This window comes from Xiphias gladius, chromosome 21, assembly GCF_016859285.1.
Source record: "Xiphias gladius isolate SHS-SW01 ecotype Sanya breed wild chromosome 21, ASM1685928v1, whole genome shotgun sequence".
Classification (NCBI taxonomy): Eukaryota; Metazoa; Chordata; class Actinopteri; order Istiophoriformes; family Xiphiidae; genus Xiphias; species Xiphias gladius.
Window position 1 is genome coordinate 23,239,544 of NC_053420.1, and position 26,341 is coordinate 23,265,884.

Consider the following 26,341-nt stretch of genomic DNA (forward strand, 5'->3'; position numbering starts at 1 on the left):
ATAAGGCACTGCTTACATGTTAATGCATCATTAATTATGACAATAACTTAACAGTATAATGTCCCATTGTAAAGGGGCATTCTGCACTGCATGAGTACTTTTACTTTTGGAAATTTTGAGTGCAGGACCTTTACTTTTAAAGGTGTATTTTAATATTGTGAATTTGTTACTTTTACTTACATAAATGATCTGAATACTTCTTCCACTACTGGATAAAGGTATGTGAAGTTGCATCTTCTTGAAGGAGGTTTATGGCCCACAGTAACAATGTGTCCTATTCATATTAGAAAGATGTAGTTTATTGTTAACAGAGCAAATCATTGTAGACCTCAACGGAAGAAATGAGCTTGAATCAAAAAAAAAGATATTTTGAGTAACAAGTTCAGGAAAGGCCTATTGCCTTAAAAATGAAAAGAAATAGTTCAGTCTGTTAGATGATAATTTAAATAGTGTCCTGTAATTAATTTCATACAGCATCAGAAGTTATCTTGTCAGTGGTATTACTTTTTACTTTGTATTAAAAGTAATCAAATATTAAATCTTGCATCATCTGGAACAGTGTTGACGGGCAGGACTACATTACAGCTGAAACAGATCAGTTTATAAACTGAAAATTAACTGGTAACAATCCTAATAACTGATAATCAAAAAAGTAACAAACATAGAAAAAGTCTTATTAGCTTTAGAAAAAAATTACAATTTTTTTTAACCCTAAATTAATTTTTTTTTTTTTTTTGCAACCCTAGCCTATTTAGCACTGTGGTCTAGAGTAAAAGCTCAGCACAAGTTTCTTGTTATCTGCTTATTCTTTTTCATGCTCCTGGCGATCTGGAGCTGACTTGCACGTTTGGACACAGGGAGGGCCTTGGCTTAGATTTGAGTTCCACATGCTGCGAGGTGATGCGTGCTGTCTGAGCCACCAGCAGTCCTGATAAACTTTTAATCACACTAAATACTGCATCATCTATTAACATTCACGCAAGGAATTCGCACACAAGATGTTGTATCTCATTCATTCTTTATTATTCATATCTCATATTAAATGAAGAAGCAAAGAAGCTAAGACTTGGAAGTTAATAAATAATATTAAATTGTACATACATCATGTTTTGACAGCATATTAATGTCCAGACATAAAACCATTAAGTAGAAATTACAGGACTTTGTCAGATAACAGAATGTGAATGGCTAGTGTGTACCAGTTTAACAGCATGCAAAAATGTTTTGTGCTGATTATAAGGCCTGGCATCTTCAATCCACTTTTTTTTTTTTTTTGGGCCTTAGATGTAATATTTAATGGTTATACTCAACGGCAAACCAGAGTTTGTGGATATTATAGCTCTGCTTTTCATTTGCATTTTACTGTGTTTTGAGTTGGAAAATGTGTGTAAGCTGCTGCTGGAATAAATCTTGCTGTTTGCGCACAATCCGTAAAGAGATCAGTTTGGAAGGAGGGAAATTAAAAAGCGTGCGTCCATCTCAGCAACTGACAGATTTGCAAATACAATGCTTAGACCGCCAGGTTAGCAATGACAGCCCGGGTGAACTCGTCGCTTGTTGCATAACCCCCAAGGTCTCCCGTGCGCACCTGTTGCAAACATAAGGACAGTGTGTTACTATGTGCACAGCTGCAGCAGCACATGTCCGCATGCAGAATCATGGCCAGCGTGTTAGAGAGCCTTTTAAAACTGCACTCACAGAAAGCACAAAAATTGTGATGAGTGATATACATTCTTTTAGAAAGCATCAGTTTCATTTCCTACGTTATGTTCTCTTTTGCTCAGAAACTTTGTTTTGAATCTTAACAATCAGTGAACACAATGAAGTTGTAAAATATGCACCTAAGCTTGTCTCATTAATTATTATTCAACCAAAATTATTATTCAACCAAATTCAAAGCTGCTGACCATTAAGAGAAGGGACAACGTTATTTATTCAATACCAAATCACACTTGTGACCAGCTTTAATATAAGTATGAAATTTCCATATAAGATTTTTTGTCAAAATGAAACAATCTGATAAACATAAAAACACGACACTGTTTAGACTAGCCGTAGTAAGCATTCTCCATAATGGGCTTTAACATTTGGATTGTGCCAAAGGTCAAAACAAGAGTACAATTACTAATATATTGCTTTATTTTTTTTACTTTTTGTGGTTCACAACCACAAATAATGAATGCGGCACAGTTATATAAAAAGCATGATAGATGAAGTGGTGAGACAGAGCAGCGTTTTAATTTCTTACAGCGTCGGTGGCATGAACAGTTCTGTGGGAATGAGCAGCACCATATTAGGACAAAACTGGTTTATATTAGTACTCGGACATGGTGTTTAAATATAAAAATAATGAATATACCCATTTACTAATTTGTTGTCACAAAAACACTAAAAAAATAAATTAACAGTGTACCAATTTATAAATCAAGCCTAGCGTATATTCTGGGCACTACACAGAAAATGAACAGCGGAGTAGTTTAATGGACACTGTCATCATCACATAAGGAGGTTTTCTGTGGATATTAAAACAGCAGAATTATTGTAAAACCTCGTTTTGGTAGAACACCTGTAAATGATTTGACAAACAATGGAGCAAGACCTGAACATAATGTATATCTTGTGTCTAAATGTTTTTGTTGATTTTTGATTTGGCAGAGTTGTTCCAGGCTTTAGCTGTATTTACAGCACTGCTTACAGCACTGCTTTAGCTGAATCAGTTCTGAGTAATTGGGAAAGCAGAGAAAGGAAATTTTGAAGTCTGTTGGTGGTGAATTTTGAGGAAAGAGTACATTAGCTGATATATAAACTGTTGATTAAGACAGTGTGGTTGTTCCACAGTAAGTTTCTATACTAAATAATGTGTGATAGAGAGGTAGTTTATATGGTCATCATGGCTGAAATATGTAGATAATTGAGCAACAAGCAACAAGCACATGAAAATAGGTGGACAAAAAGGTCTTCAGGAATGACAAAAGATGATCTTAGCCAAGTAAAAACTGAAAAAGCAAAACAATGCAAAGTGAGGGGCATGACCTATGAGGAAAGAGTGGTGTCCATGGAGGGGGGCGAGCAGTAGGATGTATGTCCTTGAGAGGAGGCCTTGTGAGCTGCACATTTTTAGTAAAGTACAACACAAGGCAACACTGATTCCACTGGATCTTTTACCAAACCCAGATACACATCAGGATGTCAAAACTGTGTGACGCAACTGTCATTTGGCAGTGAGAGGGGAGATGGTGAGTCTTAACACGAGGCCACTTCATGTTAAGACAGTGTCCAGATTTAAGGAAATGTCAGTGAGGAGCGTGATGGAACATCTTAGTAAATAGGTCGATGACGCAGGTTTTCCACAACAGCATGCACAAAGTCACCAGTGGTAGAGTACCCGCCAAGGTCTCGAGTCCGTACCTGGGATATGCACACAGATACACACAAACACACGTACAGAGGATAATGGGGTACAAGGGGAGGAGGGAGTTAAGGAGGGGGAAGGGGGAGAGGAAAGGCACTTCAGACAACATGCAGGCAAATTTTGGCTATCAATTGACAAGTATTCCATTGAATTGATCATTTCTCACATTCACACAGCTGTCTCAAAGGCAACGCCATCCCAACTGAACAAACAACTTTTGCCACCTCTTACAGAGGACCAATGGAGAGGGAGAAAAAAAAAAATAAGATGTCCTAAAGCTTCTGTTGCTGAAATGCAATAAATGTTAGATCTGAACTGGCCATGCAGTTTAGCAGCCATCTGAGGGACGAGGATTGACCCACTTCATGCTAGCGTTTGTGTCAGTGTATGTTAGTGTGAACAGGGATCAGGTGCAAAAGGCAGTTAAAAAGGGGGAGTGGTAACAAATGCATTCAACTGGCACATTTAGAAGGAGGACAAAATCGAGCAAAGAAGAGAAATGCAAGAGAGGAGCTAAGACACACATATACAGTTCTAAAAGTAAGTAATCAAAGGCTCTCTAACACACTGAAGAGTAGTTTGCAGGTTGTTAGATGTAGGCATTTGTGGGTCAAGAACTGCTAATATTAAACTCAATGAGTTAGTGTCATTGCTGCTATCTGATTGGTTTATGTGACAGAGCTCTTTGGTTAGCTGTACAGGGCAGCACACTGAAACTCTCATTAATATTAAGCGTATGTTTCATTTTCTGAAGTGCCACCAGCATAATGACACTTGGCACATGGGAGATTGCAGTTACTGACACAAAAACCAATGAGCGGCAGGTTAATTCGGACACACAAGATGACAGGGTCGGGGTGAGTCCTGTAGGCTTCACGTGTCCTCATTCTGCAGAATCACAAGTTGTTATTTAGCTCCCCTGATATTAGAAGATGTAGACACTCGGTCCCTTTTGTTGTTAGTGCTGTCTGACATGTTTATGTCATGGCAGGCGTCTCCACATTCACAGGCTCAATGCACCAGTGGGCATCGGTTGAAGTAAAAGAAGTAAAACACAATCTCTCACACACAATCTCACACACACACACACAATCTCACACACACACACACACACACACACACACACACACACACACACACACACACACACACACACACACACACAAACACACACAAACACTTACCTTGCCCTGTTTGATGACTCTCTTGACAGCATCTGACACCATTTGGGAGTGATATTCCAGGCTGCAACACAATACAGTGACAATTAAGAGGTGAACAGAACTGTCTTGTGCACATGCCCATATTCAGACAAAGAGGCACTCGAAGCTGTTTTCTAAAGCTTGAGAAGTGGGGTAGTCTAGGACAGCAGATACAGGGGTATGGTATAAAACGTCGTGAACTTGTTGCTACAAGGCCTAAGAAGTTGACTCACTTGAGGTGCCTGAGCATGTTAGAAGCACTGAGCAGCATGGCTGTGGGGTTGGCAATATTCCTTCCTACAGCTTGCGCAAAGGGGTGGCGTGCACCCTGAAAGAGAAAAGATACAGGGCAGGGAAGAATGACGTGAGAATGACAGAACCAGAAAAGGGTTGAGTACTCAAAAAGAGGAAAACCAGAGAACGAGTGGATGCCTGAACTCTCAAACACATGTAAAACAAAACAGAACAGTGGAAAATGTCAGTGAAAACTCACAGTCTCAAACACAGCATACTCTGCACTGTAGCTTTCCCCAGGAACAACTCCTGCTCCTCCAACCAGCCCTGCTGCCAGGTTATCAATAATGTTACCGTACAGGTTTGGCATCACCAGCACGTCAAACTGATATGGGTTCTGGACCAGCTGCAGCAACGTAACATAGATAAAGACAAGTTTAAATATGAAACGGAAAAGTGAAATTGAGGCCTAATCAGCTGGATATATAGATATCTAGATATCTATATATTTATCTATATTTCTATATCTCTATATAGATATCTAGATATCTATATATTTATCTATATCTCTATATCTCTATATCTCCATCTATCTATCTCTATCTCTATAATATATATATAGATATCTATCTATCTCTATATATAATAGATAGATATAGATATCTATCTATCTCTATCATCTATATCTATATCTATCTCTATCTATATATCTATATCTATCTCTATCATCTACATCTATCTCTATCATCTATATCTATATCTATCTATATCTATCTATATCTCATTATGATCATTAGTGCTTCATACTGTTTTTTGTTTTAAATTTTTTAAATCAAGCACATCTAGAGAATTCTATCACATGAATAAAAATTTTGTATGCATATCAGGTATAAAATATAATATGCATTGTATTAAATCAAATTTATTAATTAAGTCAGGAGAATAGACAGTGGGTCTGTATGTACCTGCATGCAACAGTTATCAATGATTATGTTCTCATATTTGATTTTGGGGTACAGTTGTGCCACCTCCGCACAGCTCTGCAGAAACAGGCCATCACCTAATTTCCTGTAATGAAACAGGTGATGAGGACAAGTGTTGCTATGGCTGCAATGCAAATCACGACCCAAATTACGACAACTTGAAGAATTAATAGAAGAATATGATTCCAAAATATATATTAGACAAAAAGCAAAAGGGGTGCTTTTCTGTTTCCTTACATGATGTTCGCTTTGTGAACAGCGGTGACCTTGTTTCGCCCCTTCTTGGTGGCGTAATCGAAGGCGAACTTGGCGATGCGCCGTGACTTCTCTCTGGTGATTATCTTCAAACACTCGATCACACCCTTCACACTCTAGAGCAAGAAAAGGGTATATACATTTTAATATATTTTATTGGAGACTTGACTAACCCACAGTGCAAGAGAATGTCGATCTCATATCTGCCAGAACATATTCATTTAAATTATAATAAATGAAACTCGCTTTACCGTAACTGCTCATATTTCACACATGCTTTTATGAGTATCACTGCAAAGCGTCTGTTGAGGCTTTAAGCTCATTCAGGTGGCCAAAGAAGACAATGTGTTAATAGTCAAACTGCCATCAAACTAATAATAAACTGAGTCTACTGGACAGCTAAAGAATCATCATGAGTAGCAATGAACGTTTACTCCCCAATATAAGTGAGATACAGTTCAAAAGAAAGCCTGAATTAAAGACACACGCGCACACAAACACAATATACCATTTCAGCACCTCTGTCAGAGCAAGTCATCTTCTGTCCGTGTGTTCATGGAAAATCTCCCTCTTCAAAGAAAAATAACATTTCCTTTTCATGTGGTCTTAAAACCACTGTTCATCCTGTGCCTGCAGCAAGCAGGAAGATTTTTGTTTACCTCGTGCTCCAATGAGCTGTACTCCCCCTCGGTCTGTTCGCGGATGATGACCAGGTCCAAGTTGTTGTGGCGAGTGTTGTAGCCCGGCAGGCTGTTCACGTGAACCACATTAGCAAACAGGTCCAGTTTACGCCTGGGGAATGGACAGGGAGGGTTATGTAAGAAAAACAAAACAAAACGAAGACACACAAAATGTACAACTGACGTCCTTGTTTTACCTCAGTCTCATCTCATATGAAGCCAGTTCCCCTTTGAACTCCATGGGTGTGTGAATCTTTCCTGGATAACCACACATGCCAGGAACATATACGTTAGGTGAGTTTCTTTAAAACCTAATCTACCTTGCTTTATTTCAGCCAATGTACTTTACTGCATCCTTTTAAATAACTCACACTGTGTTGGTATGAAACCGAGATCAACTATGAGAGGATGACACAAAAAAAAAAAAAAAAAAAAAAAAAAGCAAAGCTACCTTTAATGGCCACTTTGTTGTTCTTCATAGAAGTCAACACTTGCTCCAGTTTCTCCTCACTGGCCATGTTTTGTACCTCACTCAGGTGGAACTCCTCAAATTCTACCGGGACATCTCCTGCCTGGAGAGAGGAGATGAGGGGGGGTATATTATTTATTCGTACATGCTGTATTTCGTTTAACATTTTCTAAGCTCTTTCTTGTTGTAGAATATTGCTTGTGTCCAAGTTTATTAAAACAAACTATACTTACTACTTGTGCTTCATTAACAGTGGAAGTACAATAAGCTGTAGTACATTTCTAACTTTTTTAGCTGATTTTATTCATTACAAAGGAAAAGTGTATGCATTTATATATTTCATATTGCTAACTAAAACTTGCCCATTTTTTCATATTTAATTGCAAGAAGGTTAATTAATAAACCTCTCTAATTATTGTTTATTTATTTATTTTTTTGGTAAATTGAGTCAAGAGTGGGAAAATAACTCCTCCGGTATGGATGTTCTGTGAAAAGTTTTCCTCTCTTTTTTGCATTTTCTTTGACCCTTATATATCGTGCACCAAATGTTTTATGAAAGTACAAAAGCCAGTGATAACTCCAGCTCACTCCATTTAAAATATACCTTAAAGACTTCCTTGACAGCAGTCATCAGCTCAGGTCCCACTCCATCCCCCGGTACCATTGTGACCTTGAAGGTAGCATCTGCGCGGGCCGGTGGGGCTTCTGGACTACAGAGACCCGCAGATAAACTCAGTGGTCGAGATGCCAGCTGCTGCCATCGGGGGCCACTCAGGCCCTGAAGGTATGGACAGGAAGACAGTCACTACAAGTAGGGCCAGGTTTACTGGATATACTTACTTACTTACTTACATATATATGGCACACGGCAAAATAAATGTGTCTATGGTCTGAGATGTATCCATATCATTCTGTCTCATTATTATCTCTAGATATATTAGGCCGATGGTTCCTAACTTTTTTGGCTTGTGACCCCTCGTCAAATGTTTGGATATGGCTAGCAGTTCCACAGTTTATCCCTTCTTAGATTTATTCTGTTTCTGAGGCTTGAAGAGGGGAAATTATCCAGGATTAAACAAGAAAAAAAAGCAGTGAGCAGAGTGGGGGAATAAAAAAAAATTAAAGAAAAAATTCAGACTTAACTTTGTGTAAAACGTAAATGACTAATCAATTATTCAAATCAACAGAAAATTACCCAGCAACTATTTTGATAATCGATTATTGTTTGACTCATTTTTCAACAAATGCTTGTTCCACCTTCTCCAGTGTGTGGATTTGCTGCTTTTCTGTTTTATATCATCCTTATATTAATGTTAAGAATTAATATAATTTTTACTATTAATCATATTATTATTGTGTTAAATATTTGGGTGTTTTGGACTGTTGGTCAGACATGATACATTTGGAGACTTTACATTTGGCCCCGTGAAACAGTATTGAGCATTTTCTAACATTTTATAGACAAATCGATTAATTTAGGAAATAGTTGGCAGATTATTCGATGATGAGAATAACAATAATGGAGTTCCTTTAATCAACCAAATGACTGTTATAGAGAAATGAGAAGCACTGTATTGGGCCACTGTGGGCAATGTTATAATTTAATGACCAATATTATATGAACATTTTTTTTGAATGGCAGTACTGGATTTCTATATTATATTCGCATCAATGTCATGCAATTAATTAGCTGGATTAGCCAAAAACAGACATTCCTGTCTAGTTACTTAATTTCTATATTAAGAGTTTGTTAACCAATTACCTAGAAAATGATCTATATCACAATGTGCACCCATATTAGAATACAAAATGACATATAGTGATAACCTGATGAACGATGACGCCACAATGATTCCTATTTGATTAGGTAGCACTGAGGCAGGCTGAGACGGGTGTATAGATTTATTTGTGCAGATGTCTCAGCAGGATCATGAGTTTCAGGGTACAAACTTAACAAATCAACAACAGTCAATGACAACAGTCATCTGTCAATATGACAACTGCAGTTTTAAGGTAAACAAATTAAGAGATCATTTGACTTCAAACCTGTTGATTCCCACTGACGTTTAAGTATCTAGCGAGTGAGAAAGCTGGAAGACAACGGACAAGTAAAATTCAAGTATCAAATCACAAGCATATTATCTGAGGATGCAGTCCAGACTTTTCCCTGCTCTTTTCAACACCGTTGGCTGTTGCTGAGCCCCGATAAGCTGTGTGCCGCTGCTGTTGGAAGAGTGTAAACGTGACTGATGGTTCGCTGAGGACAGAGAGGTTACCATGCCAGGGCTAACGGAGTCAGCTAGCCACTTTAGCCATCATTAAAGATACACTTTTAACTCATGAGGCTGGCTTGTTTGATGAGTATCTACTGACAACCCACTTTATCCGAGATTTGCTTTCCCCTAAAGCAGCTGATAAAAGTAAACGGAGCCACAAAGCTCTCTGTCACTTTTAATCCGGAGACGATAGGAGATGTGTCAATGAAGGAGGCTCATGGTTAGCAACAAGGCACAGATGGAAGCGGTCGGTGTGTCAAACTCTTTCCGTGACAGTTTATAATAAGATGGTGCTCGAGTTTAACAAAACACAGCTTCGACTCCAGCATCTCATTTCCTACCGACGTATTAAGAAAATAAGCTTATAAGCATCCTCTGTACACTCACCTTGACCAATGTTACCAAGCTTCCCCTCAAGGCGGCCGCCATCGTCAAAGACATGCACCAACGGAGCTGCTTCTTCTGTGCTGCAGCAGCGGCGTAGCGCGAACTACGGGAAAACAGTGCCCCCGGGTGGACGGACGGAGCAGGTGTGGTAGGTAACCGAGTGCAAATAGCCTCCTCCTCCTCCTCCTTCTCCTCCTCCTCCTCCTCCTCCACCACTGGGAAGTCTCTTACTCCAGAATACTTCAGCAGACCAGATGGCAGGTAGCTAACGCGACAGCTTGAGCGCAGGTCCTGAACTCACATGACCCAGTCATATCAAATACATAGCCAGTCTGAAACATGTAGCCTGTTATCTTGGACTAAAACCCAGAAAACCTGAGTTGGGATGTTAGGGAATGACAATACAGAAAGGGGACTTTTTTTTTTCCCTTTCATAAAATAATCTAAGCAAAAGGCAAGATTTGAGGCCACAAATCTGGTGAGCATTATCTTCCTCAGGTTGTTGGATGTTCTCTGAGGAAGAAAATAAGCTTAAAACACAAAGTCAGTGCTAGTCACCTGACACCTGATGGATGAAAAATGCCTGGCAATGCAGTCATCTCTTCTTCTGGCTTCCACTCATTCATTGTTACAGGCATTTTAAAGTTGGAAGGTAAAATACAGTTTTCAGTTAAACAAAAAAAACAACTCTCTCTCACACACAAATCTCTATTCTATTTGACAAGATGTTTATATCTGCAGCTAGAAATTAGATTCTTCGCAAACCAACTCAAACGGGAAAAATATCATCGTACATAAGCAGGAAACCCCTGTCTGTAAAGTCTCCCGCTCATTTGCCTACACGATCGCTCTTCTGCAAGGTCATATGGTTGGGATGAGTTAAGACGAGGTTGAAAACCAGGTTCAAAGGAGGAACAGTGTTCTGATACTGAAGACGGGGTGGCACTGAAAGAAAAGAAAAAACGTGTGGTGAAGTATGAGGAGAATTCGGAAAGAGCTGTACGAAATAGTAATTGGGAAAACCTTACAACATTGCGCCATTAGGTGATTTTGCAATAAATACAATCGTGGTGGCACTTTGGTGTTCACATCAGTTTGAATGATTCAGGGGGGCCACAGCTAGACAGGGCCCATAGAATATGCAAAGGATTATGGTTATTTATCTTGTCAAAGCTGTTGTTGACTTGAGCTCAGGGGGGCCCAAAATGTCTAGCAATTTTCCTGTGTCCATCTTTATGTGACCAGCTTTATGCGACACTTACTCACAAATCTTTCTCAATATGTGGCCCATTGCTTATAACATTGTCTTTAAAATTCCGTATTGTTGTCACATTATATTTGCTATTGCCACAGTCACCCTCTCAAATGGGTCCGTCCTTAATAGGTCAGGGGTTTCCCAATCCTATTCTAGGCAAGTGATGCTCTCTACTGACGGACAGGATGACATCAGATTTTAAAACCACCACCATGAAACTGTAGATTAGTGGGCTACCCTCTGACACTTGTAAATAGTCCTCCCTTACCTTGTTGGGCTTTTAATTTGGTTATTCATGCTAGCAAAATTTTCTCTGGGGGCCAAAGTAGAGCATCTTAGAATTTGTGACAATTTTGCCCTGATTTGGGCTTCCCAGGCAGTCCTCCCTCTATATACAAATCCCTCCAGCTTTGCTCCTCTTATACAGTATCATTACATTCAAGTCACAGAGCTAAGCATCCATTTTTCTGAAATGGCCATATGCAGCTACTAGGTTTGTTACAATATCACTGTCTGAGTCTCTTTCCAATGTTGCAGCTCTATTTCCTGGTCCAAATAAAGATGGTTGCCCGAAACACATGTCTGTGGTCGATTTGTGGAATTGTGCACAGAAATTAAAAACTTTCATACTCGATTATATCTATCTATGTTTATAGTGCTTTTCATAATTTTCTTTTATTTTCCAGGTACTTTGATTAGGAAGTGGTCACAATTTGGGAAACGGAATATTATTTTATCCAGACGGTTAGAAGAGTCGACTCTCCCTATTTTTCTCAGGGCATCTGCCATTTATCTTTCAGGAAAAAATGAATAAGCTATGTGACTCTCTGAATGTAGTGGATGCACATGAGAAGCACAAACGTTAAGTTAACGTAGCCAATTTGATTGGTGGAGCGATTGGCTGGGAGCCTGACAGACCTACACGAGGGGGAAAATATCCCCACGGCAGCAGTGCATGGTTAGTGGCTGACAGCCGCAGCGTAGTAGCTGAGTTTACTATATATGGGCAAAGCCAGGCTGCGTGAGAGCCGCACTCGCTTCCGTGTTTGTGTGATCGGGGAGTGCACAGCCGGGGGAGCCTCACTGTCGCCACGGTTTCATTCATTTAGAGGAGAGTAACGTCAAGCAAGAGACCAGCAGGGAAAATGCCGCATGCACTGAGTAAGTCTGTTTTATTTTTAATGGCAACGGCTGAGAGGAAGCGCAACGAAACTCTCCTTTTGGGCGACGCTGCTCAGCAGATCGGGCTAGTCAGCCAGGTAGCCCGCAGCTAGCTAGCCTCGCCCTTACGTAGCTGCACGATTTTTGACACTTCGTCTCGCAAATGAAAGACCGAAATCCCGAAATGGCGATGATCGTACCAGATTCGCCACGGAGCTGTGTCTGGTAAGCACGGCATGTTGTGAAAATGCCCCGGCTAGAAATGCAGCCCTGTCACAGGCTGTTCATTTAAGTTAGCGTTAGCTGGTTGAGCTAACGTCAGTAAGAGGAAATAGTTGTGCTCACATCGCATTGTTATGACATGTCCAGACAGTCAGGAACCGCTACTGGGGGAGTAGCTCACAGACACAGTTTGTAGCTGCTGAATAAACGGTTTGGGCTGTAAATCTGATGTCGAGCTGATATTCTCAATCAGAAAACTGTGATTTGGTTTTTCCTTCTATAGACAATGCGCAACCCCAGTAGTTGCACCAAACTCGTTTCAGCTATCTTGTAAGCATTGAGATTTAATGGTCATTCTTATATGGTAAACAGGAAAAACGAGGCGTTTTGCTGGTGAATTTACAGTAATATTTATAAAAATAAGAATTATAAGATTGATGGGCGCTTGTTTTTCGTTTTTTTTTTCTTATAAGGTAAGAACCCAAACGATAAAATAAGCCATTTAAATGATCAGCAACAAACTTGGAAACAATTAGCCACAATCTATTTCCAATGATGATGCCAAGAAAAGATGAGTGATGCATTTTCTTTTTAAAAATTGTTTTTGTTCGTTTTGTTTTACAGTATTAAAGAAAAAAATCACGAATAAGCTTAAAAGACACCTCCTCTATCTTATTGATATTCAGGTGTTTGCGATGCAACTGGCCAAACGCTCTGTGAACACCGCTATGACAGCTCTGTACTAAATCGGTCTGAACGCTATTTTGACCGGTGAGGACAGACCGGGCAGTGTGGTCAGAGTTTCCGGAGAGGTCAGGGACGTGTCAGAGACCATGTTCAGCACATCAAGTCCTCAGAGCCACTAATGAGGAATCCGGCAACGCTGATTAACTCATGCATACTCCTCGATTGCATCTGAAACTGGGGTGGTACGCGATGTTAATCTAGGCAGCGACAAGGTTTCCAGGCTCTGTCAACTCATGCTGACCTATATAGGCATACATTGTGGTCGTCTCTGTCTGCAAAAGGGTCCCTCATGGATATTTCTGTCAACGCCTGTCATCCTGTCATGTCTACTCTTTCAGAACATGTATTCGCCAGTCTCCCACAGATGGAGAGGGGAGTTGCAAAAGTGATTGGTGGTGATCCCAAAGGCAACAACTTCCTGTATACCAATGGGAAGTGCGTCATCATCAGGAACATTGAAGTAATTAACATTTTTTTAAAGCCATATTCAACTAATGTTGCAGATTTATTTATTTATTCACATATTATTTTATTTATCTTTTACCAGCATGGATCTTGTTGTGGCTTTTTTTTTTTTGGTATGATTCACAATGACATTTTACTCACTAATTATAGTGAATTGTTTTCATTGTACTGAATTTAGTGAGTCAAATTTTAAAGAATAAGTTGACACCAACCTCCGAGGTATAATTTCAAGGACCTCCCGGTTAAAAATTCAATTTTATTGCAACTCTGGCCACACCCAGCATCTGTGTAAGATGTGCTCTGGGTGCTATTGTTGTGCTGTCTGTCAGAACTTTGTCATGATAAATCCAAATGGAGATGGCACAGGTAATGTACAGTCTCTGATTTCATCTTTAAACAGCTAGCAAGTATAGGCAAAGTTTTACTGCAGTGAGAGTTGAATTCTTTTACACAAAGAATGGTTTAGCATTTTTAGAATCTAGCACTTCCTTACATTACATGATATCTAGTTGTGTAACTACAAGTCATTCTCAGCAAGAAGGGTTATTACCTGCTGTTGTGTGATTGTTAGCTGATAGGGACCCTATCTTACCTGCTGCCTCATATGCCACCTGCTCTCCATTTAAGAACTTTTCCCACCCTTTTGCTACCACATAGCATGCGGCAAAGCCTCTGTTGCATCTGTAACTACACCTATAAATGTGAGGTCGGATCAGATTGTGTCTCTCCTTAATTAATCTAATGAGTAAGATGTTATCATGACCGATAGGAATGACGGGCAAACTCTGAAAATTATAATAAAAAAAAGAATTTATTTATTGTACTGATTTTAGAAGGGAACAAGGTACATCCCATTTGTCAGATGCAGACTTGCTGATATCTCACATTTGCTGTGTTTTACAGAACCCAGCTATTGCGGACATTTACACTGAACATGCCCATCCAGTTACTGTTGCCAAGTATGCCCCCAGTGGATTCTACATTGCATCTGGAGGTAAACAGCCCTAAAAATGTACTCGTGTCAACGTGTGCAACTAGTTACCAAAGTAATACTAGTACTATCATAAAATAATTGTATTTAAATCCTTTTTAGATGCATCTGGAAAGATCCGTATCTGGGACACCACCCAGAAGGAGCACCTGCTCAAGTACGAGTACACCCCTATCTCGGGCAAGGTCAAGGACATTGCATGGACAGAGGACAGCAAGAGGATTGCCGTTGTTGGGGACGGACGTGAGAAGTGAGTATCGGGGGTTTTCATACCATGAAAAAAAAGGTTCACCCATCTTTCAAGAAATGAAAGCAGTAGGTCTCAGTAGCTCTGACCACAATGACTCAGTCTCATGAGAATCTCCTCTAATGCAAGCTGTCACACGGATGAATGTGCACTGGGCATAAGTCCATTGTTTGCTGTAGACATTTTTTATTTTTAACATGCCATGGTGGCTCTTCTGGTGTAGTTATATTACATTTGTTGTTTAATCTCACTAATGGCTCTGTATAGAATATCAACAAAGTGCTGTGCAGTGTGTGAATCTACTGTGTGGCACTACTGAGCAATTAAGAGAGCTCAGGCTTTCCAGCTCGTCGCTTGCTTTACTAAATATGTAGGGCAACTGTCCATAAATAAAATTATGGAAAAAAAAATCCATTAAATAATTATTATTTAGTGTGACTGTAGACATGTCATAATATTCTGCGTAAGTGGGTTGTTTTTTTTTCCTTTAATAGCGTTAGACTTCTTTTTGTATTAAAGTATTTGAACTATTTTTATTCCTCCCTCAGACCTCGCACAAACCTGGAACAACTGAATGTGTGTTCCTCTCTTCCTGTAGGTTCGGGGCAGTGTTCCTGTGGGACTCTGGCTCCTCAGTGGGGGAACTTTCTGGCCACTCCAAATTAATCAACAGTGTAGACATAAGGCAGAAACGCCCTTACCGCCTTGCTACCGCCAGCGATGACACCTGTGGCTCCTTCTTCGAGGGGCCTCCCTTCAAGTTCAAGTTCACATTACGCGTGAGTTTGGGAGGTTAACATTTGCTTTTATTTATTTATTTATTTATTTATTTAAATTTTCTTTACCCAAGGCATTTGAGCAGCATTTTGAAAGGGGTATTTGTGTGAAAGTAGTTAGAGCCAAGTCGATATTGTCTTAAGAAAAAGGGGTGTTATGCTCTGCTGTTAAGCAGTTGAGTAAAACCCAACAGACCAACCCAAGGTTAAATTAATTAAGGCCAATATTTTGTTACTAATTTAACAAAATGCAGCAGATGCAGACCTAGCAGTCGATGTAAGGATTTTTTTTTTTCTATGACTTTGAGCCAGCTTTTTTTTTTTTTTTTTTTTTGGTAAAGCCCATTGATCATCTCAAGTCTGTCAGAGCCTGGTGGTTTTTGACAGTGTTGCCTTGTTTGTCCGTTTCCCTGTTACATAACCAACTTCCCCCATAAATTCTTGGAGAATGTCTGAGCCTCATTTCTAAAACCAGGCTTTCTCTCGAGAAAGATGTTTCACATTTTTGACTACCAAACCTTTTTAAAATTTGTTTTCTACTTCAAGATCCTAGTGGTCTAATTTTTGGATTCAGTCCGCAATATTTATTTATTTATTTATTTTTTTTTCTCAGTTTACAGGTGTAAATTGCATTCCGTGACGTGGACCTAGGTTTTGATAGCTGCATGTAAAATGTTTCTTACAGTAGAAATACCCTTATAACAAAAGGAAAAATGTTTTGCTTTTTTTTTTTTTTTTTGTGATGTATAATCTTTTTTTTTTTTTTTTTTTTTAACTAAATCACATCTTTTGTTTGCTTTAAGAAAAGCAGCCTTGTTACTCTTAAGCCTATGTCCTGTGGTCTTGTTGCACATAAAGTAAATGGTCCCACAGCTCCTGACATGAACAGTAGAGTAGGCTGTACAATACACTAAAATATGTGTGGCAGCTAAATTTAATTCCAGAGAGGAATGTAATGTTTTTTTTTTTTTTTTTTTTTTTGGCCAGGGCAGCAAACTGGTTCCACTACAGCCTTTTCTTATTTTACAGCTCTGGAACTTTGCTACTATTCTTGCAATGTGCACTGCACTGCATTTTCCATGAAAATCGTTTTGCCTGGTTGATTTTGTTTTAATTTGTTTTTAATTTTGTGTGTGTGTGTGTGTGTGTGTGTGTGTGTGTGTGTGTGTGTGTGTGTGTGTGTGTGTGTGTGTGTGTAAACCTAAGCCTTGATCAGCCCTGATGGTCTACAATGAGGAAGCACTCTCAATGTTTGTCATGAGGATGACTAAGAATGATGAATTTCATCTCCACTTGCCAGTTTGACTAATATGTCATGTCTTGTGATAACACACTTCAAGTATAAGGGACTGTGCCAAATAAAATACCGATATGAACTGTATATTAATGGGAACAATCTTTCTCTATGAATAATGATCTGCAACCTTTCTTCCCCTCTGTCTCCCCGGTGACTGCTAAAGGACCACAGCCAGTTTGTCAACTGTGTGCGTTTCTCTCCAGATGGAAGTCGGTTTGTCACAGCTGGTGCCGATGGCCAGGTGAGTTTTTAGATTACCACGTGACCAACATCGGGGTTATCAGTTAACTTACAGAAGTGGAATTACATGGAGATATATATGTGTATCCAAAAATAATAATAATAAAAATAAATGAATAAAATATTTATTCCTATTGGAATAAAATATCTATAATCACAAATATATAATGGAAACAACAAAACAAACCTAAATAAATGATAATTTACGATATAGAGTTTCACAACCAATCTATGAGAATAGATGATAAAGTTATAGTTCTTGTAGTCATAATCATTGTAAGAATGTTTCTTTTTAACAGCCAGTTTGCCCGTCAACAATCTTAAGACCAAAAGAGTTTATGCGAGAGACAGGGTTTCAAGATGGGTAATAAATGATGACCAGGATTTGTACATGGACAGAGTACCTAACTTTCTCTAAATTCAATAGTATCAACTCCCAGATCGCAAGACTCCTTACCTTCCAATTAAGTAATACAGGACAGTGGGCAAGCAGTGATGCAAATGCAACTGCATTTTTTTAATTTTTTAATTTTTTTATTTTTTTTTTATGGAGGCGAGAAAGCTGTTAAATTTCTGATAAAGGATTAGGGGATACAGTTTTCCGCCTATTGCTGAAAGTGTTTTAAAACAGAAGTCCAAAAAGTGGCCCCGTGACTGACAAGACCAAAAGATATGACCTAAGCAAACTGGGTCATACTTACATCTAAAGCAATCTGGGGCAACATTAGGATACAGCTTGGCTAATTTAACATTGGATTAAACCATGTCGAATACAGGAAGAAGAGGTGTGAGTGTGGCAGATTTTATTTTTCTCCCATGTACGAGGGTTCCTGTTCGGGAACTTTTGGCAGTTGCACCCTTTATAATAAGGGATAACATTGTATAGCAGGGAAAAATATTTACCGGCAAATCTGCAGACCTGAAGATATCTAAAGTAATGAGAATAAATTAAAGTTTTAAAGGAAGATTACCTTAATAAAGTAACTATCACTGTGATATTTACCGAAGTACTGTATGATCTAGGGATGTCTCATTCTAAATAGGCAGGTGTATATAGAGGCAATTCATAAAAACTGCAGTTGTGTACAAAATAACGTTCCTTGTCTTATTAACAAGTATAATTTCCACAGATTTTCGTCTATGATGGAACGAATGGTGAGCGTGTGTGCTCACTGGGTGGAGAGAAGGCCCACAAAGGAGGAATCTATGCTGTAAGTAGGGGTTTTTTATGTAAAAAGAAAATAAATAACACTACATTCAGTGCATGTTTTGTCAGTCTGTCTTTATATGAACTTCAACAAATCATCACTGCAGTGTTTTACTTTTTTGGTATTCTCTGGCCCCATAATTTGGTCGACTGCGTGGGTTTTGTTTTTCAGGAGAGCTAGCTAAGAGAGTTGGCATGCAGTCTGCTTAAAGTGTGTGGACACAGAAAAGGCTTCTTTCCCAATTCAAATAAGGGATTGTGTTCTCTGAAAGCAGCCTCCATCTGTCCTTACTGATCCTTTTTTTTTTTTTTTTCCCCCATTGATTTATTTGACTTCCACACAGCTTTGGTGTTTCTGTCGTGTAGTGAATGTTTATGGGGAACTTTAACAGTCTTTACACACACAATGTACTACTTTGGTTACATGTATATTAATGTCATAATGTTTTCTTTTAATCCTTGTTGCTTTACTTACTCCAGGTCAGCTGGAGTCCTGATAGCTCCCAACTGATCTCTGCTTCAGGGGACAAGACCGTGAAGCTCTGGGACGTTGGTGCAGATACGGCTGTCACCACCTTCAACATGGGCACTGATGTGTCAGACCAGCAGCTGGGCTGCCTGTGGCAGAAAGACCACCTCCTCAGCATCTCCTTGTCAGGATACATCAACTACCTGGACAAGAACAACCCTGACCGGCCCATACGCACGATCAAGGTCAGACATTCAAAAATTGAAGCATGCTATTTTTGGATTTTAACAGTAGAGTTCATTGATACAGATAAAACTTTGTGCTACAGTTGACATTAATGGAGAAAGAGCTGCTTTTAAACCTTTTTTTTTTTTTTTCCGCTGAAACACTGGCGAAATGAAAACAACAAAACGGCGCCAACAGTGATACCACTTTGAAATGCTAAAGTTGTCACTTTAATGTCCTACTGTTTCAATTGTGCATACACATTTTAAAATCTTACAATATTTTTATTTAAAGAGATAGTCTTGAAGATTTTCATTTAAATAACTGTCCGTTAAGTCACTACCTATTGCTGGATGAGGTAACACAATAGTAATTGAGCATATGGCCAAAATTGACAGTATTGCAATATTTATATATTTGCAGTATCATGAACTGGGCATCTGTATTAAGTTACTGCTGATTCAAACTAAACATTTTCTTCTGCTGCAGCTTCATGTTAAAAAGCATTTCACTGGCGAAACACAAGTTGCCTTTACTGTGAAGTACTCGCAGGAAATGCAATGTGTTTGGTCAGTGAGCTTAGCACCTACTGCTATCGACATCAAAAATGCATCTACAAAACAAGATAACGGTCATTTTCAACATTTTTGGACAGTGGATCAGTTTGAAATATTCTAGAGAGTAAAGGAACAGTCAGGAGCAGCCATAGTGAGCTGTTAGATGAAGAGCTGTGGGCGAAAGGCCAATTATTGCCTGACTTCTTTTATTAAAACGGCAGTAGTTTGTTTCAATACTCGCAGGATTGTGACTTGTGATATTAAACCACAGTTGCTGTTACCACCAGTACCTACAGGTGTCACCACATCAACCAGGACTGAAATCTTTAAATTGTGGAGCACATGTACAAATCTCAGCTAGCATTCATTCCTTAATGTATTCATTCTCAAATTTTCTTCTTATATACTTGCATATGCGGGTACACACTCACAAATTCACAATTAATATACAAAAGTCATGTTTCCAGTGTTTTTTAAAAATTTCACTGTATGCTCAGTGGTTGTTGTCAGGAGTGCTACCTTTTGTGTAAAACTTAGTTTTTTTTTGTCTGTAAGATACTTTCAGTGGAATTTTGAAAACAAATCTGACCTTTGACTTGGAGAGAGAAAACAACCTTTCACTAGAGCACGGACTAGAGGCTTCTGACTGGCCTACACATTTGCCAGAAATGGCAAGTGGGCATGTGTGGCGTGAAATTACTCTCTCCTTTAAGCTCCACTCCTTCAAAATGTCAGCACGTAGTGGGCTGACCCAGCCACTATACTCTATTATCCACTGAAGTGTATTATATGCCACAGAAGGTAGTAGGACAGAAAATGCCAGTCACACTATATCAGATTATCACAAAGCATCCAAGATAAATATGCTGCCAAAGGGAAATGTCCGTCATGTTAGGAGGTTAATGTATAAAACTGGTCTTATGTGCCCTCACATGTATATCTAAAAACGTGTACTTGATCATCCTACAGGGTCACGGCAAATCCATCCAGTGTCTGACAGTTCACAAAAATGAAGGGCGAACATACATCTACTCGGGGAGTCACGATGGACACGTCAATATCCTTTTTAAGTGATAAAGTAGTGCCAGTAATGACCGTAAAGGTAACTCGCTCGCCAATAAGGGTCCTTTTTTATACTGTACGTAGACTACCATTTTTCCATCTAGGTGATCTGGCAGATGTAGGAAAAACGTAATATGTAACGTACAGGTGGTTGTTTAGCCTGCTTGGCATCTCTGCCTGCCGCATCTCCGACAGTGCACCCCAGGTCAGCTGCAGGGTCGTCAGCCGGGGCCACCGTTCATAGCTGTTTCGCCGCCTTGCCAGTAAATCTCCTGTCGGGGGGGGCAGTGAATCCTTCAACCCGCCCACCCCCCTGCAGCTGACCCTATTGGGGTAAAACTTACGAAATAGCTTTAATCTAAAATCCTAAATATGTGGAAATTATATTATATGTACTATTAAATAATATGATATTCAGGTTAAGGTTTTATTGTCACTTCTACACATATACTTGACATACACACAGGGCAGATGTGGCTCAGGAGGTAGAGCAGGTTGTCCACTAACTGGAAGGTCAGTGGTCCCCAGCTCCTCCTGTCCGCATCTCGAAGGGTCCTTGGGCAAGATGCTGAACCCCATAAATTGGGGTGTATCATCGTTGAAAAGTGCTGCATGACTGTGTGTGAGATTGGGTGAATGTGGCATGTGTGTAAAGTGCTTTGAGTGGTCAGTAAGACGCTATATAAGTGCAGTCCGTTTACAAACAGGTAAACCAAAGTGTTCAACAGACATAAAAACATCACACAGTCTTAAGGGCAAGAGTGAGCGCTCTGACATTAGCAGCAGCAGCAGCTTGCACGTAAACAAGGTCCAGTGTATTTTCTCCTCTTGTAGAAAATCTCTATCTATGTCTATTGTTGAGGACATGCAAAACAATAAACACGAAAAACTGCTGCATCTGCGCGCATCGTCATGGCAATCATGTAATATCCCGGCTAACAAGATATATTTGCCTATTGGAGGGATTCATTTTTGTATAACTTGCTCATCAATTCCAATAAAAAAGGCTCAAAAATGGCATTTAAAAAAAAATAAATCCATCTCTATATACAATTTCATCATGATTGCGTTGCTGATGGGACACTGCTAAAGCAGAATGGTATCGTTCGCAGGGCTGTAATCAGCACCAAGGTCTAATGGAGCTAAAACTGAGTGTTAGCCATTGTTGGCAGCTAAACACTGGTCATTTAACATTAATTGAAGCCCTTTCCGTGAAATGGAAGGGCTCGAAGTCCAACTGAATTCTCTGAACTAGTGCGTTTCCATTCATAATTGCAATTACTTTAAGAGAGGAAGCAAGAGTTTGGAAAATTGCTCTGAAATTGTTCAAAGAATTTGGTTAGAATTTGAGCTTTTTAAGTGGTGACTGAACATGTACGTGTTTAAAATTAATTGAAGACTGTATTAAAAAATTCATGGGTAGTAGTATCATGGGTACATTTGGGGAGCGTCATCTTCGCAGTAATGTTTCTTAAACATGACTAAACTATCCATATTAAACAACTCGTAAGAAGGCCACATTATTTGATGAATAATATATATCAACATTATTTTTTAAGAGTTTAAAAAATGCTTGTATTTCTCAGATGAGAACTAGGTGGGGGATGCCTCTGGTACAGTCAGTAACACTGCGTCGAAGCCCAGTGCTCGCCCGTGATGTCTTACCGGCTCCATCCCAGGCCATTACTTTCCTGCAGCATCAAATATCCATGTCTAGAATTATTTTTGTCCTTAATGTTGACCTCACATTTCTGGGATGCAGAAACTGGGGAGAATGACTGTTTCTCAGGGAAGGGCCACAGCAACCAGGTTAGCAAGATGGTGACTGATGAAGCCAATGAGCTGGTGACCTGCAGCATGGATGACACGCTGCGCTACACCAGCATCGACAAGAAGGAGTACAGGTAGGGTTCATTTATGTGTTGCTGTACAGATAAAAACTATGAGATGATCTTAGTGGGGATTATAATGGTGCTGTGCGTTTCGTCTGGTTATGATAATGGAAGTTAATCTGGGTAAAGCAGTCGTCTGGTAGAGAGGAGATGAAGTTTTGAAGTAGAGCTTTGTTTTGACAGTTGATAATGAGTGGATGTCCCTATGGTAAATGATCTATCATGCAGAAAATCAGGAATAGTTTTCCTTGATATAGTTTGTGTTTTGTAGTCAGTGTATAAACACTTTTTTTAATTTTGTCATTTCTGGCAGAAAACATGTATTTATATACATTTTCACAATATTAAGAACAACTTTTTGACCAGCATCAAACTGAATGTTTTTAGTATGATAACATGGATGACGAATGGCAATTAAAAAAGTTTTTAAAAATTAATTCATAAAAGTCCCAACGATGTGCTTAGAATAAGCATCAATACGAGGCCATCACTATATCTTGGCCTCCTATGTCTTAAATGTCATGTCGTGCAAGATTATATATATTATTTGTCACTGGAATATCTCTTTTCTTTTACCTGAAACTAAATATTGGCTTTAAGAATTCAAAAGTTAGACCACTTTTCAATGTTGCTTAATTCTTAATTATCATGTAAATGACCCAAACTGTTTTTTTTTTTTTTTTTTTTTTTTTTCTCAGTGCCTCTGATGTGGTGAAGATGGATTTCCAGCCCAAAAGTGTGTCAGTAGCATCAGGAGGGCTGTCACTGGCTGTGTGCATTGGGCAGGTAATGTCTTTGTTTTAAGTCATCATTTTTTAGCCTAATCGGGTGTTTAGTTGAATGTTTCCACTTGGACACATTTTAGCATTTGCGAGGTTTTACATCATCAACCAGATGAAATCATCTAAAATCAAGGTCTTGGCAAATGTTTTTTTTTTCTTTTTTTTGATATCCTCATTCCTCATCTCCTGCCTTTCCTAGATTGTCTTGCTGAAGGATAAGAAGAAAGTCTTCACACTAGACAATCTCGGCTATGAACCAGAGGTCGGGGTTATCCACCCTGGCGGCACCACTGCTGCAGTGGGGGGAACAGTAAGTGGGACGCACATTATCTTGCCAAACATGAGCTCAGTTTATAGCTGCCTCAGAAAATGCTTGTTAAGTTTAGTGGGAAAAAATACCATCAGCATGTCTCGGTGTGTAATAATGATCATATATAACTAACCATCAGGGGAAAAAGTCAGCTGACTCTTCATCACACTCTGGTGACATTAGACATGAGGTTCATTCTTTCCTGTTGTTGTTGGTTTTTTTTTTTTTTTTTTTTTTTTTTTTTCTTCTTCAGGATGGGAAAATCCATCTGTACTCCATTCAGGGCAACACTCTGAAGGATGAGGGTCAAACAATTGAGACTAAAGGGCCGATCACAGACATGGCCTACTCTAATGATGGCGCCTATCTGGCTGTCATTGATGAGAAGAAAGTTGCCATAGCCTATACTGTGGCAGACAACTACTCGGTAAACATTTGTCTGTCCTATATTTATCTTATTTATGGATTATTTAAGATCCAGTATCCAGAATTGCATTGCAAAATGCATTCGTTGTCTCTTGTTTATAACTACTTCTCACTCTTTTTCCCCAGGTCAAAAATGAGTTTTACGGACACCATGCCAAACCAGTGACCTTGGCCTGGTCACCTGATAATGAGCACTTTGCGACTGGTGGGATGGACATGATGGTGTTTATCTGGACGATTGGTGACGCAGACCAGAGGATCAAACTCCCAGGTAGGCCACAAAAGTGCACATGTACATTCACTCATGCCTGGCTTGCATGCAGGTACACACGGATGCACTTGGATGTGGCTCTAAGAGCTACATATTGTAGATCCCCTCTGCAACAGTTTCCAGCCATACAAAAACAAAGGCAACAGGGCGTTTTGAGCTGAGTAAAGTTGTACATTTAGAGCATGTAAAGTTCTAATCCTTAGGGCTCCTGGTTTATTTGACACCTGTGGTTGCCGGTGGCAACAGCAAGCGCGGTTTAACGCTACAGCAAGCACTTAACTGAGCAGTTACTTGGACAGAACTGTGACAGAAGAGGAACTGGTGTATGTCTTCACAGTGTAGCCAAACAAACCTGTAATGTTTTAATTACTGAAGTCAGTCAACTATTATTACAATGGCGACATCTGATTTCATTCAGTGCACAACGCGAGTTGACCTCGGGGAGAAATGCATTGCTTTTCCCGTGACTGCCTCACTATTAAGGCCACCCTATATTTTGCCAGTTTTAATGCTTTTAATGCTAAGCAGTGGTAATAAATGGTCAGTTTGCTTTAGCAGTAACTTTATACGACTGTAGGAGAGTGAGCTGTAAACCGTGAGCTGATATCAGAAAAATAAAAGTACTAACAGTAATGCAAGGGTACATACATGCTTTTGTTTCGTGTGCAATCCCTCGTTAATGGAGGCTTTTGAATCCAGCGCAGGAATATGGGCGTAAATACAGAGAGAATGAATAAGCAGGCTTTGATTCCATTAAAAACCTTAGGAATTATAATTCCTATCTCAGAATGTATTGATTGTTGAACTGAACTTGGCTGCAAATGTTTGTACACTTTACTCTGTGTTAAGACTTTCCTTTGTGTTAAGACATCTTTTGTAACAGGTTGTTTTAATGCCTTGTTGTCTGCAGACACTCACAGGTTGCACCACGTTAGCGGCCTGGCCTGGATAGATGAGCACACTCTAGTCACCGCCTCCCATGATGCCAGCATCAAGCAGTGGACTATTACGTACTGAGCTGCAAGCAGACAAGCATCCACATCTCCAGGGACAAAGACTACTGTAGAATTCAATCTTCTTCTTCTTCCTTTTTTCTTTTTTTTTTTTTTCTTTCTTAATGTATTTTCACTATCTAAATGGTGTTCAGTGCTGTCTGTAAACATCCGAATTGTAAATGGTTATGGATGGGAAAGGCTCCCATAAAAGTTATCCACGATGATGTATCTTTGATGCGAATAACCTCCACTTACACCGAAATGAAATTTACAATGTAACCATGAGTGCTTTTACATTTCTTTGAGAGTTATGGACCCATAAAATATTTGTAAGCTCAACATTCCATAGGTAATAGCCTTCACTCAGTTTAAACTGAAATCCTTGTCTGTTTTTTTTTTTTTTTTTTTTTTTTTTAAATCGACAAAATCGCATTTGAAAGAAATGAAACCTTTTGGTTACATTCCTGAAATGAGAAGTAACTGGTCCTAACTGCAGCTGCCTGTCACTTTTTATTTTCAAGGTTTTAAGGGGTGGGTATTGTTGTTTTTTTTTTTTTTTTGCTTTGTCTTAGGTTTCATTCTCTTTGTGATTCATAACTCTTCCTGTTGGACTGGGGAGCAATAATAGGGACTGAAAGAAGAAAGTGTGTGTACAATCAAGATGCCGTCTGTTCAGGTTAAGGTCCTGTGTTGTTGCTGTGTTTCTGTTTGGGCCCACTATGCTTGTCTCACTTATATAATTTTTTTTTTTTTTTTTTCATATCTTTATGCATCCGCTTCCAAAGTGGAAGTGATTCATTAATAATGATGATAATAATAAAAAACACTTTTTATGCATTTTCTGTT

At 39.2% G+C, this 26,341-nt stretch overlaps 2 protein-coding genes across 3 annotated transcripts; one reads left to right on the top strand and one right to left on the bottom strand.

Annotated features, from left to right (window-relative positions):
- Nucleotides 1-1,260: 1,260 nt before the first annotated feature.
- idh3b (isocitrate dehydrogenase (NAD(+)) 3 non-catalytic subunit beta) lies at nucleotides 1,261-10,027 on the bottom strand. 2 transcript variants are annotated; one of them, XM_040159396.1, is made up of 11 exons: nucleotides 9,899-10,027; nucleotides 7,840-8,013; nucleotides 7,218-7,338; nucleotides 6,964-7,024; nucleotides 6,746-6,878; nucleotides 6,069-6,202; nucleotides 5,814-5,916; nucleotides 5,108-5,254; nucleotides 4,848-4,942; nucleotides 4,597-4,657; nucleotides 1,261-1,588 (listed from the first exon to the last, which is right to left on the bottom strand). In XM_040159396.1, exons 1-11 carry the CDS (start codon nucleotides 9,950-9,952, stop codon nucleotides 1,511-1,513), a joined length of 1,161 nt encoding a protein of 386 aa, XP_040015330.1. In that variant the 5' UTR covers nucleotides 9,953-10,027; the 3' UTR covers nucleotides 1,261-1,510. The 2 variants fall into 2 exon arrangements, with proteins under 2 accessions (XP_040015330.1, XP_040015329.1); XM_040159395.1 differs by lacking the exon at nucleotides 1,261-1,588 and adding an exon at nucleotides 1,947-3,408.
- Nucleotides 10,028-12,192: 2,165 nt separating this feature from the next.
- On the top strand, nucleotides 12,193-25,879 carry wdr1 (WD repeat domain 1). Its single transcript, XM_040159380.1, has 15 exons — nucleotides 12,193-12,314; nucleotides 13,622-13,743; nucleotides 14,652-14,742; nucleotides 14,842-14,989; nucleotides 15,585-15,765; nucleotides 17,223-17,300; nucleotides 18,430-18,510; nucleotides 18,987-19,220; nucleotides 20,727-20,814; nucleotides 22,567-22,723; nucleotides 23,410-23,497; nucleotides 23,693-23,803; nucleotides 24,057-24,230; nucleotides 24,356-24,500; nucleotides 25,411-25,879. The coding sequence occupies exons 1-15, from the start codon at nucleotides 12,299-12,301 to the stop codon at nucleotides 25,515-25,517; spliced, it is 1,821 nt and encodes a 606-aa protein (XP_040015314.1). The 5' UTR covers nucleotides 12,193-12,298; the 3' UTR covers nucleotides 25,518-25,879.
- Nucleotides 25,880-26,341: the final 462 nt, after the last annotated feature.